Here is a 12,702-nt window from a genome sequence, read left to right on the forward strand (position 1 = left end):
AGGTGGATCCTCCAATCTCCAGACTGGCGGCTAGATCCATAGTTGCAGTTGAAGATGGGGCTTCACTCAAGGATGCCACTGACAGACAGATGGAGCTCTGGTTGAAATCCATCTATGAAGCTATCGGCGCGTCTTTTGCTCCAGCATTCGCAGCCGTATGGGCACTCCAAGCTATCTCAGCGGGTCAAGCGCAAATTGACGCACTCACACATACGTCTGCGCCGCAAGTGGCGTCCATAACCTCTCAAACGTCGGCATTTGCGTCCTACGCTATTAATGCTGTCCTGGACTCTGCGAGCCGTACGGCGGTTGCAGCCGACAATTCGGTGGCAATACGCAGGGCCTTGTGGCTACGGGAATGGAAGGCAGATTCGGCTTCCAAAAAGTGCTTAACCAGTTTGCCATTTTCTGGCGACCGTTTGTTTGGTGAGAGATTGGATGAAATCATCAAACAATCCAAGGGAAAGGAAACATCCTTACCCCAGGCCAAACCAAACACACCCCAACAGAGGAGGGGACAGTCGAGGTTTCGGTCCTTTCGGGGTGCGGGCAGGTCCCAATTCTCCTCGTCCAAAAGGCCTCAGAAGGATCAGAGGAACTCCGATTCATGGCGGTCTAAGTCACGCCCTAAAAAGACCGCCGGAGGTGCCGCTACCAAGGCGGCTTCCTCATGACTTACGGCCTCCTCACACCGCATCCTCGGTCGGTGGCAGGCTCTCCCGCTTTTGCGACACCTGGCTGCCACAGGTAAAAGACCGTTGGGTGAGAGACATTTTGTCTCACGGTTACAGGATAGAGTTCAGCTCTCGTCCTCCGACTCGATTCTTCAGAACATCTCCGCCTCCCGAGCGAGCCGATGCTCTTCTGCAGGCGGTGGGCACTCTGAAGGCAGAAGGAGTGGTGGTCCCGGTTCCTCTTCAGCAACAGGGTCACGGTTTTTACTCCAACCTGTTTGTGGTTCCAAAGAAGGACGGGTCTTTCCGTCCTGTCCTGGACCTAAAACTGCTCAACAAACACGTAAAGACCAGGCGGTTCCGGATGGAATCCCTCCGCTCCGTCATCGCCTCAATGTCCCAAGGAGATTTCCTTGCATCGATCGATATCAAAGATGCTTATCTCCACGTACCGATTGCTCCAGAGCATCAGCGCTTCCTGCGCTTCGCCATAGGAGACGAACACCTTCAGTTCGCGGCACTGCCGTTCGGCCTGGCGACAGCCCCACGGGTTTTCACCAAGGTCATGGCTACAGTAGGTGCGGTCCTCCACTCTCAGGGTCACTCGGTGATACCTTACTTAGACGATCTGCTGGTCAAGGCACCCTCTCAAGAGGCATGCCAACACAGCCTCAACGTTACTCTGGAGACTCTCCAGAGTTTCGGGTGGATCATCAATTTTCCAAAGTCAAATCTGACACCGGTCCAATCGCTGACATATCTTGGCATGGAGTTTCATACTCTCTCAGCGATAGTGAAGCTTCCGCTGAACAAACAGCGGTCACTGCAGACAGGGTTGCAATCTCTCCTTCAAGGTCAGTCACACCCCTTGAGGCGCCTCATGCACTTCCTGGGGAAGATGGTGGCAGCAATGGAGGCAGTCCCTTTCGCGCAGTTTCACCTGTGTCCTCTTCAATGGGACATCCTACGCAAATGGGACAGGAAGCCGACGTCCCTCGACAGGAACGTCTCCCTCTCTCAGGCAACCAAAGCTTCCCTTCGGTGGTGGCTTCTTCCCACTTCATTATCGAAGGGGAAATCCTTCCTACCCCCATCCTGGGCGGTGGTCACGACGGACGCGAGTCTGTCAGGGTGGGGAGCAGTCTTTCTCCACCACAGGGCTCAGGGTACGTGGACTCAGCAAGAGTCCTCACTTCAGATCAATGTTCTGGAGATCAGGGCAGTGTATCTTGCCCTAAAAGCGTTCCAGCAGTGGCTGGAAGGCAAGCAGATCCGAATTCAGTCGGACAACTCCACAGCGGTGGCTTACATCAACCACCAAGGCGGAACACGCAGTCGGCAAGCCTTCCAGGAAGTCCGGCGGATTTTGATGTGGGTGGAAGCCACGGCCTCCACCATCTCCGCAGTTCACATCCCGGGCGTGGAAAACTGGGAAGCAGACTTTCTCAGTCGCCAGGGCATGGACGCAGGGGAATGGTCCCTTCACCCGGACGTGTTTCAGGAGATCTGTTGCCGCTGGGGGATGCCGGACGTCGACCTAATGGCGTCCCGGCACAACAACAAGGTCACGGCATTCATGGCACGATCTCACGATCACAGAGCTCTGGCGGCAGACGCCTTAGTTCAGGATTGGTCGCAGTTTCAACTCCCTTATGTGTTTCCTCCTCTGGCACTGTTGCCCAGAGTGTTACGCAAGATCAGGGCCGACTGCCGCCGCGCCATCCTCGTCGCTCCAGACTGGCCGAGGAGGTCGTGGTACCCGGATCTGTGGCATCTCACGGTCGGCCAACCGTGGGCACTACCAGACTGACCAGACTTGCTGTCTCAAGGGCCGTTTTTCCATCTGAATTCTGCGGCCCTCAACCTGACTGTGTGGCCATTGAGTCCTGGATCTTAGCGTCTTCAGGATTATCTCAAGAGGTCATTGCCACTATGAGACAGGCTAGGAAACCAACGTCCGCCAAGATCTACCACAGGACGTGGAAAATATTCCTGTCGTGGTGCTCTGCTCAGGGTTTTTCTCCCTGGCCATTTGCCTTGCCAACTTTTCTGTCCTTTCTTCAATCCGGATTGGAAAAGGGTTTGTCGCTCGGCTCCCTTAAGGGACAAGTCTCTGCGCTCTCTGTGTTTTTTCAGAAGCGCCTGGCCAGACTTCCACAGGTACGCACGTTCCTGCAGGGGGTTTGTCACATCGTCCCTCCTTACAAGCGTCCGTTAGAACCCTGGGATCTGAACAGGGTGCTGATGGTTCTTCAGAAACCACCGTTCGAGCCAATGAGGGATATTTCTCTCGCACGCCTTTCGCAGAAAGTGGTTTTCCTAGTAGCAGTCACTTCACTTCGGAGAGTGTCTGAGCTAGCAGCGTTGTCATGCAAAGCCCCTTTCCTGGTGTTTCAACAGGACAAGGTGGTTCTGCGTCCGGTTCCGGAATTTCTCCCTAAGGTGGTATCCCCTTTTCATCTCAATCAGGATATCTCCTTACCCTCTTTTTGTCCTCATCCAGTTCACCAATGTGAAAAGGATTTGCACTTGTTAGATCTGGTGAGAGCACTCAGACTCTACATTTCTCGTACGGCGCCCCTGCGCCGCTCGGATGCACTCCTTGTCCTTGTCGCTGGCCAGCGTAAAGGGACACAAGCTTCCAAATCAACCCTGGCTCGGTGGATCAAGGAACCAATTCTCGAAGCTTATCGTTCCTCGGGGCTTCCGGTTCCCTCAGGGCTGAAGGCCCATTCTACCAGGGCCGTGGGAGCGTCCTGGGCCTTGCGGCACCAGGCTACGGCTCAGCAGGTGTGTCAGGCAGCTACCTGGTCGAGCCTGCACACTTTCACGAAACACTATCAGGTGCATACCTATGCTTCGGCAGATGCCAGCCTAGGTAGGCGAGTCCTTCAGGCGGCGGTTGCCCACCTGTAGGACGGAGCCGTTACGGCTCTATTATGAGGTATTATTTACCCACCCAGGGACTGCTTTTGGACGTCCCAATTGTCTGGGTCTCCCAATGGAGCGACAAAGAAGAAGGGAATTTTGTTTACTTACCGTAAATTCCTTTTCTTCTAGCTCCAATTGGGAGACCCAGCACCCGCCCCTGTTTTTTTGTGTACACATGTTGTTCATGTTGAATGGTTTCAGTTCTCCGATATTCCTTCGGATTGAATTTACTTTAAACCAGTTTATAATTTTTTCCTCCTTCTTGCTTTTGCACCAAAACTGAGGCGCCCGTGGGAGCACGGGGGGTGTATAGGCAGAAGGGGAGGGGCTTTACACTTTTAGTGTAATACTTTGTGTGGCCTCCGGAGGCATAGCTATACACCCAATTGTCTGGGTCTCCCAATTGGAGCTAGAAGAAAAGGAATTTACGGTAAGTAAACAAAATTCCCTTCTTTTTCAACCTATGTAACTATGTAACTAAGTGGCATGAGAAAAAAAGCACTGATTGGCCCTGCCTCATAGTATAACATTGGAGCAAGTGCTATCCGAAAACACATTGGATAGCACTAGTCCAAGTAATGGGCTAGTGTGAGCGTTTGAGTTATTCCACCGTACTTGGCACTGTGGAAATTGCACAGTGAATAAGTCTTATTTGTTCTTGCTGAGGATTTCCACAATGTATCCACGACAAATTCCTCATGCTACATGTATATTTTATTCTGGCTTTTGACAGCGCGTTTGTTGCAGATTTCACTCTAAGCACTGCATAAGGTGGTAATCTGCAGAAAGAATTCACTTGCTGCATATTTCAGAATACAATTGCAGGTGAATGTTCATGTTGAAAACTTCCTCAATGTGTAGATGCGATTTTTGAAAGAGAACCTTTCTTTGTCGCTCCATTGGGAGACCCAGACAATTGGGTGTATAGCTTCTGCCTCCGAAGGCCACACAAAGTATTACACTTTAAAAAGTGTAACCCCTCCCCTCTGCCTATACACCCTCCCGTGCATCACGGGCTCCTCAGTTTTTATGCTTTGTGTGGAAGGAGGCACACATCCACTCATGCTCCCATTTTAGTCAGCAGCAGCTGCTGATTTTATCGGTTGGAAGAAAAGAGGGCCCCCACAGGGCCCCCGGCATGCTCCCTTCTCACCCCACTAAGTCGGCGGTGCTGTTAAGGTTGAGGTACCCATTGCGGGTACAGAGGCTGGAGCCACATGCCGTTTTCCTTCACCATCCCTTAGAGGCTCTGGGAGAAGTGGGATCCTAACCGGTCATCCATTCACTGGGACCGGGCTCCCTCCGCAGCCCCTGTGGGAATCTGCCGGACAGGAGACTTTGTATCATCAGGGACAGGGCCCTGCATCTAAAGGTACTCTGTGTCCCCATGGGGACGGTGCATGGAGCGCTTGTTTCACAGACGCTGCAGCTGCTGCTGGTTTTGTGACGACCGGGACTTCCGCGCCGAACGCGCCTGTTTGTCGGCCGCGGTATTAAATTTAGTCCCCGGCTTCATGCGGCCTAGTACCATAACTCCCGCCCCCGGGCCTGCCAGTCAGGGGTAAGGGCGGGACGGTCGACCTGACGTCGGCAGTGAGGGCTGGAGCATACTTTAGGTGTCCTCCCCCCCCCTCACTGATCACTGTGGGGCACCAGATTCCCGCACTTTTCTAGTCGCCGCCCACGGCTCCCTCCTCCCCTGAGAGCTCTGGCAGCCATTTTTACAACACATTCTGCCGGTGGAGGATTTCAGGAACGAGCTCTGCAGCACTGGGAGGCCCAAGGCAGGGAATCTGGTGGACACACACCGCTTTGGGCGGTCGGTAAGCCACACCGGTCACCCGGTGCTGGTCCCCCTAGGGTGCCGAAGTGTATATATATATATATATATATATATATATATATATATATATATATATATATATATATATATATATATTTGTATATATTTTCTCTGTTCGGCCGAGTTGTTTTGCTTTTGGCTATATACCCTCAGTGATCACTCTCCTAGGAGACAACAGCATGTCGTCCACAAGGAGCAAGGGTGCCAAGACACAGGGTTATTTTGCAACCTGTACCTCTTGTGCGGCTATGTTACCTGCAGGTTCCACCTACCCTCACTGTGAGCAATGCTCGGCCCCTGTTGCACTCGCTCAGCCGGAGCCTCGGGCACTAGTGGGACCCTCGGCTCAGGCAGAACCGCCTGCTTCCCCTGTCCAGGTGGCAGGGACAGAGTTTGCAGTTTTTGCTGAGAAACTCTGAGTCGCTTTCACAATCCATGGCTCAGTCTATGGACAAATGGTCTGCTAAGCTACTAGAAGCCTTGCAGTCCAGATCGGTCCTTACACAGGCCCCGGGCACTGTTGGATCATCGCCTCCAGGCCCCTCTCGGTCTGCGCCGCAGCGTGCTCCCGGGGTGGCCCCTAGGTCTCACGTGGAGGACTCCGGCACGGACCACAGTCCCAGACCGGCTAAGCGGGCTCGCTGGGAATCTTCCCCGACTTCCTCACGCTGCTCGGGGTCTCAGCTTGAGGACTCTCTGGAGGATGAGGCGGATGTCGCAGCTCAGGGCTCTGACCCTGACGTTGCTCTCAATCTTGATACACCTGAAGGGGACGCCATAGTAAATGACCTTATAGCGTCCATCAACCAGGTGCTAGATCTTTCTCCCCAAACTCCACCTATAGAGGAGTCGGCTTCGCAGCAGGAGAAACACCAGTTTAGGTTTCCCAAACGTACACGGAGTGCGTTTTTCGATCACTCTAACTTCAGAGATGCTGTCCAGAAGCACAGAGCATTTCCGGACAAGCGCTTTACTAAGCGCCTTAATGACACACGATACCCATTCCCCTCTGACGTAGTTAAGGGTTGGGCTCAATGTCCCAAGGTGGATCCTCCAGTCTCTAGACTGGCGGCTAGATCTGTAGTATCAGTTGCAGATGGCTCATCGCTCAAGGATGCCACTGACAGGCAGATAGAGCTCCTGATGAAATCCATCTATGAAGCCACAGGCGCGTCTTTTGCCCCGGCCTTTGCAGCCGTGTGGGCACTCCAAGCTATCTCAGCTTGTCTGTCTGAGATTAATGCGGTCACACGTACCTCTGCTCCGCAAGTTGCGTCTTTGACTTCTCAGGCGTCGGTTTTTTCGTCCTACGCCATGAACGCCGTCCTGGACTCTGCTAGCCGTACAGCGGTAGCATCCGCTAATTCGGTGGCAGTCCGCAGGGCCATGTGGCTACGCGAATGGAAGGCAGACTCTGCTTCCAAGAAGTTCTTAACCGGTTTGCCGTTTTCTGGCGACCGATTGTTTGGCGAGCGATTGGATGAAATTATTAAGGAATCCAAGGGAAAGGACTCGTCCTTACCCCAGTCCAAACCGAAGAGACCTCAGCAACGGAAAATACAATCGAGGTTTCGGTCCTTTCGGCCCTCAGCCAAGTCCCAATCCTCCTCGTCCAACAGGCCAGAGAAGGGCCAGAGGAACTCTTATGCATGGCGGTCTAAGTCACGTCCCCAAAAAACCGCCGGAGGCACTGCCTCCAAGGCGGCCTCCTCATGACTTTCGGCCTCCCCAAACCGCATCCTCGGTCGGTGGCAGGCTCTTTCGCTTTTGCGACGCCTGGTGGCCACATGTCCAAGACCGATGGGTGAGAGACATTCTGTCTCACGGTTACAGGATAGAGTTCAGCTCTCGTCCTCCGACTCGTTTCTTCAGAACATCTCCGCCCCCCGAGCGAGCCGATGCACTTTTTCAGGCGGTGAACACCCTGAAGACAGAAGGAGTTGTGTTCCCCGTTCCCCTTCAGGAACGTGGTCGCGGTTTTTACTCCAACTTGTTCGTGGTGCTAAAAAAGGACGGATCATTCCGTCCCGTTCTGGACCTCAAACTGCTCAACAGACACGTGAGAACCAGACGGTTTCGGATGGAATCTCTCCGCTCTGTCATCGCTTCGATGTCACAAGGAGACTTCCTAGCATCAATCGACATCAAGGATGCTTATCTCCATGTGCCGATCGCACCCGAGCATCAACGCTTCCTGCGTTTCGCCATCGGGGACGAACACCTTCAGTTTGTGGCACTGCCTTTCGGTCTGGCGACAGCCCCACGGGTCTTCACCAAGGTCATGGCATCCGTTGTAGCGGTCCTACACTCTCAGGGCCACTCGGTGATCCCTTACTTAGACGATCTCCTAGTCAAGGCACCCTCCCGGGTGGCGTGTCAACACAGCGCCTGACCGTCGCTCTGGAGACTCTCCAGCGGTTCGGGTGGATCATCAATTTCCCAAAGTCCAAGTTGACACCGACCCAATCACTGACTTACCTCGGGATGGAGTTTCATACTCTCTCAGCGATAGTCAAGCTACCGCTGGACAAAGCTTTCGCTGCAGACAGGGGTGCACTCTCTTCTTCGGGGCCAGTCACACCCCTTGAGGCGCCTCATGCACTTCCTGGGGAAGATGGTGGCAGCAATGGAGGCAGTCCCCTTTGCGCAGTTCCATCTGCGCCCACTCCAATGGGACATTCTCCGCAAATGGGACAGGAGGTCGACGTCCCTAGACAGGAACGTCTCTCTTTCCCTGGCAGCCAAAACCTCTCTTCAGTGGTGGCTTCTTCCCACTTCTCTGTCGCAGGGAAAATCCTTCCTGCCCCCATCCTGGGCTGTGGTCACGACGGACGCGAGTCTGTCAGGGTGGGGAGCGGTTTTTCTCCACCATAGGGCTCAGGGAACCTGGACTCCGACAGAGTCCTCCCTTCAGATCAATGTTCTGGAGATAAGGGCAGTGTATCTAGCCCTAAAGGCGTTCCATCGGTGGCTTGAGGGCAGGCAGATCCGCATACAGTCGGACAACGCCACGGCAGTCGCGTACATCAACCACCAGGGCGGCACGCGCAGCCGTCAAGCCTTCCAGGAAGTCCGGCGGATTCTGCTGTGGGCGGAGGCCACAGCCTCCACCATCTCCGCAGTTCACATCCCGGGCGTAGAAAACTGGGAAGCAGACTTTCTCAGTCGCCAGGGCATGGACGCGGGGGAATGGTCTCTTCACCCAGACGTGTTTCGAGAGATCTGTCGCCGCTGGGGAACGCCGGACGTCGATCTCATGGCGTCACGGCACAACAACAAAGTCCCGGCATTCATGGCACGGTGTCAAGATCACAGAGCTCTGGCGGCGGACGCATTAGTTCAGGATTGGTCGCAGTTTCGACTGCCTTATGTATTTCCCCCTCTGGCAATGCTGCCCAGAGTGCTGCGAAAAATCAGGTCCGACTGTCGTCGCGCCATTCTCGTCGCTCCAGATTGGCCGAGGCGGTCGTGGTACCCGGATCTGTGGCACCTCACGGTGGGCGCTCCCAGACCGCCCAGACTTGCTGTCTTAAGGGCCGTTTTTCCATCTGAATTCTGCGGCCCTCAACCTGACTGTGTGGCCATTGAGTCCTGGCTCCTAGCGTCCTCAGGGTTATCTCAAGATGTCATTGCCACTATGAGACAGGCCAGGAAACCAACGTCCGCCAAGATCTATCACAGGTCTTGGAGGATCTTCTTATTCTGGTGCTCTGATAAGGGTTTTACCCCCTGGCCGTTTGCCTTACCCACTTTTCTTTCATTCCTTCAATCTGGAATGGACAAGGGTTTGTCTCTCGGCTCTCTCAAGGGACAAGTATCGGCGCTATCCGTATTTTTTCAAAAGCGTCTAGCCAGGCTTCCGCAGGTCCGCACGTTCCTGCAAGGAGTTTGCCACATAGTCCCACCTTACAAGCGTCCGCTGGAACCCTGGGATCTTAACAGGGTGCTAACGGCTCTTCAGAAACCACCTTTCGAGCCGCTGCGGGATGTCTCTTTATCACGTCTTTCGCAGAAGGTGGCATTTCTAGTGGCAGTTACATCGCTCCGTAGAGTGTCGGAGCTAGCAGCGCTGTCATGCAAAGCCCCCTTCCTGGTTTTTCACCAGGATAAGGTGGTTCTGCGTCCGGTCCCGGAATTTCTCCCTAAGGTGGTATCCCCTTTTCATCTCAATCAGGATATCTCCTTACCTTCATTTTGCCCTCATCCAGTTCACCAATGTGAAAAGGATTTGCACTCGTTAGATCTGGTGAGAGCACTCCGGCTCTACGTGTCTCGCACGGCGCCCCTGCGCCGTTCAGATGCGCTCTTTGTCCTTGTCGCTGGCCAGCGTAAGGGTTCGCAGTCTTCCAAGTCAACCTTGGCTCGGTGGATCAAGGAACCGATTCTTGAAGCCTACCGTTCTTCTGGGCTTCCGCTTCCTTTGGGGCTGAAAGCCCATTCTACCAGAGCCGTGGGTGCGTCCTGGGCATTGCGGCACCGGGCTACGGCTCAGCAGGTGTGTCAGGCAGCTACCTGGTCTAGTCTGCACACTTTCACGAAACACTATCAGGTGCATACCTATGCTTCGGCAGACGCCAGTCTAGGTAGGCGAGTCCTTCAGGCGGCGGTTGCCCACCTGTAAGAGGGGGTCGTTTTCGTCTCTTTTTATCGAGGTATTCTTTTACTCACCCAGGGTCTGCTTTTGGACGTCCCAATTGTCTGGGTCTCCCAATGGAGCGACAAAGAAGAAGGGAATTTTGTTTACTTACCGTAAATTCCTTTTCTTCTAGCTCCTATTGGGAGACCCAGCACCCGCCCCTGTGCCCTTCGGGCTGTTTGTTCTTTTGTGTACACATGTTGTTCATGTTGAATTGTTCTTTTGGTTCATGGTTCAGTTCTCCGAACATCCTTCGGATTGAATTTACCTTAGACCAATTTATAAGTTTCCTCCTTCCTGCTTTTGCACCAAAACTGAGGAGCCCGTGATGCACGGGAGGGTGTATAGGCAGAGGGGAGGGGTTACACTTTTTAAAGTGTAATACTTTGTGTGGCCTCCGGAGGCAGAAGCTATACACCCAATTGTCTGGGTCTCCCAATAGGAGCTAGAAGAAAAGGAATTTACGGTAAGTAAACAAAATTCCCTTCTTTTAACCTCACACCTTTACATGATTGTGATCCTAAGCAAGTCAGGTTTCCTTAAAAAGTCCTGCATTTGTCAATGTTAAACTACTGCGTTGTATAAAATGCATTTTCTATTGGATTATTTCTCTTCCAGGTCTGGTTCATTTCCCTTGCCTTGTCTAAAGATCTCACTCTCTTGTGGATAAAACAAATTAAAGACATTTTATGGCTGTGCTGCGAGTTTCTTAAGATGTTAAAAGTGAGTTCATAAGAAATGATAGTCACGTAATACATTTTCTTTGCTGCCATGCTCAGATATTTGTCTTGTTCTCTGTTCAGCCTGATATCCTTCAGGATTCCAAGCTCATCACTGTCTACCTCACCATGCTGGTCAACTTCACAGATACCTCCACCTGGAAGATCTGCAGAGGGAAAGGTATGACATACAAGGGAACTGTACTTTCAACGTACTTTGCATAAATCAATACTATAGGCGATTAGTAATGTATGTTATTAGACAAATCAGATTCCTTCCCCACTTATCAGACACTTCTCCCCTCCATCCCCTTGCCTCATGAGCTTATCAGCCACCTTAAAGAATCATCTTAAAGCTGGGTTCACACTAAACGACAGCGACAACGACGTCGCTGTTACGTCACCATTTTCGGTGACGTAACAGCGACCTTGTAAGTCGCTGTTATGATCGCTGCTTAGCTGTCAAACACAGCAGAAGCAGCGATCATAACGTCGCTTTGCTACATGTGCAGAGAGCAGGGAGCTGCGCTTAGCGCTGGCTCCTTGCTCTCCTACAGTATACATCGGGTTAATTAACCCGATGTGTGCTGCAGCTACATGTCACAGTTCAGAGAGCAGGGAGCCGCGCGCACTGCTTAGCGCTGGCTCCTTGCTCTCCTTGCTACAGTATACATCGGGTTAATTACCCGATGCATACTGCAGCCACATGTCACAGTGCAGGAGCCGGCGCTGGCAGCAAGAGCGGAGGCTGGTAACCAGCGTAAACATCGGGTAACCAGGGAAAGGTCTTCCCTTGGTTACCCGATGTTTACGCTGGTTACAGCTTACCGCAGCTGCCAGTGCCGGCTCCTGCTCGCTTCATTTCGTCGCTCTCTCGCTGTCACACACAGCGATGTGTGTGTCACAGCGGGAGAGTGACGACCAAAAAATGAAGCTGGACATTCAGCAACGACCGGCGACCTCACAGCAGGGGCCAGGTCGTTGCTGGATGTCACACACAGCGACAGCGACGGGACGTCGCTGCAACGTCACAGAAAATGGTGACGTAGCAGCGACGTCGTTGTCGTTGTCGCTGTGTGTGACACCAGCTTAAGTCTGTCTTGCTCAGAGGAACAGATTGCCCTCTCATTATCCTCTATGGAGAGGGGATAGTACAGGAGAAGTAAGGAGTAGGGAAAGGAACAGACAGAGACAGATAGAATAACATTATGCAGAGCTCTGTACAAAGTTTTCTTAATCTAATATCATAGCTTGACACAGATCAACACAGCTCAGCTCCGCAATAATGTCCTCCATGCTGCTGCAGCTGGTCTCTGTGAGCTAAAAAGTGAATGAATGCAGGCATTCCCCTCTATCCTGTGCTGTTTCCAGCTTTACAAACATCATCACTACTGTCCCCATCAAGAGAAGATCCAGGCAAACAAAGGGAAACATACAGACTCCTTTAAAATGTTGTCTTTGGTGGACTTAGGCTATGTGCGCACTAGGCGTTTTTGCCGCGTTTTTAGCGGCGTTTTTTACCGCGTTTTTGTGCTGAAAACGCAGTGACATTGCTTCCCCAGCAATGTCAATGGGTTTTCAGAAGTGCTGTCCTCACACAGCGTTTTTTTTTAGCTGCGTTTTTGTGGTGACCACAAAAACGCAGCATGTCAATTATTTCTGCGTTTTCCACTGCGTTTTTCACTCATTGAATTCAATGAGATGTTAAAAACGCAATGAATAACGCATATAGCCGCGTTTCTATGACTAAAAACGCAGCTATAAACGCAAGGGGTGGGTACTACAGTGACGTGTACAGGAAGAGGATTCCTTCTGTTGGTAAACACAGAAGCATGAATCCTCCCGGTACCGTCACCGCTGCCTCCACCTCCCGTCCTGTGCATGTCAGCTCCGTGCGGC

The 12,702-nt window shown here is 52.6% G+C and overlaps 1 protein-coding gene across 1 annotated transcript in view; it reads left to right on the forward strand.

Moving 5' to 3' along the window:
- The window catches only part of UBE3B (ubiquitin protein ligase E3B), a 164,943-nt gene that overhangs the window by 18,401 nt on the left and 133,840 nt on the right, over positions 1 to 12,702 (forward strand). Inside the window, exons 5-6 of the mRNA XM_075320039.1 lie at positions 10,703 to 10,807; positions 10,888 to 10,984. Of these exons, the coding sequence (XP_075176154.1) occupies positions 10,703 to 10,807; positions 10,888 to 10,984 (202 nt within the window). The remainder of the gene's footprint in view (positions 1 to 10,702; positions 10,808 to 10,887; positions 10,985 to 12,702) is intronic.

Source organism: Anomaloglossus baeobatrachus, chromosome 1 (assembly GCF_048569485.1).
Source record: "Anomaloglossus baeobatrachus isolate aAnoBae1 chromosome 1, aAnoBae1.hap1, whole genome shotgun sequence".
In the NCBI taxonomy this organism is placed as follows: Eukaryota; Metazoa; Chordata; class Amphibia; order Anura; family Aromobatidae; genus Anomaloglossus; species Anomaloglossus baeobatrachus.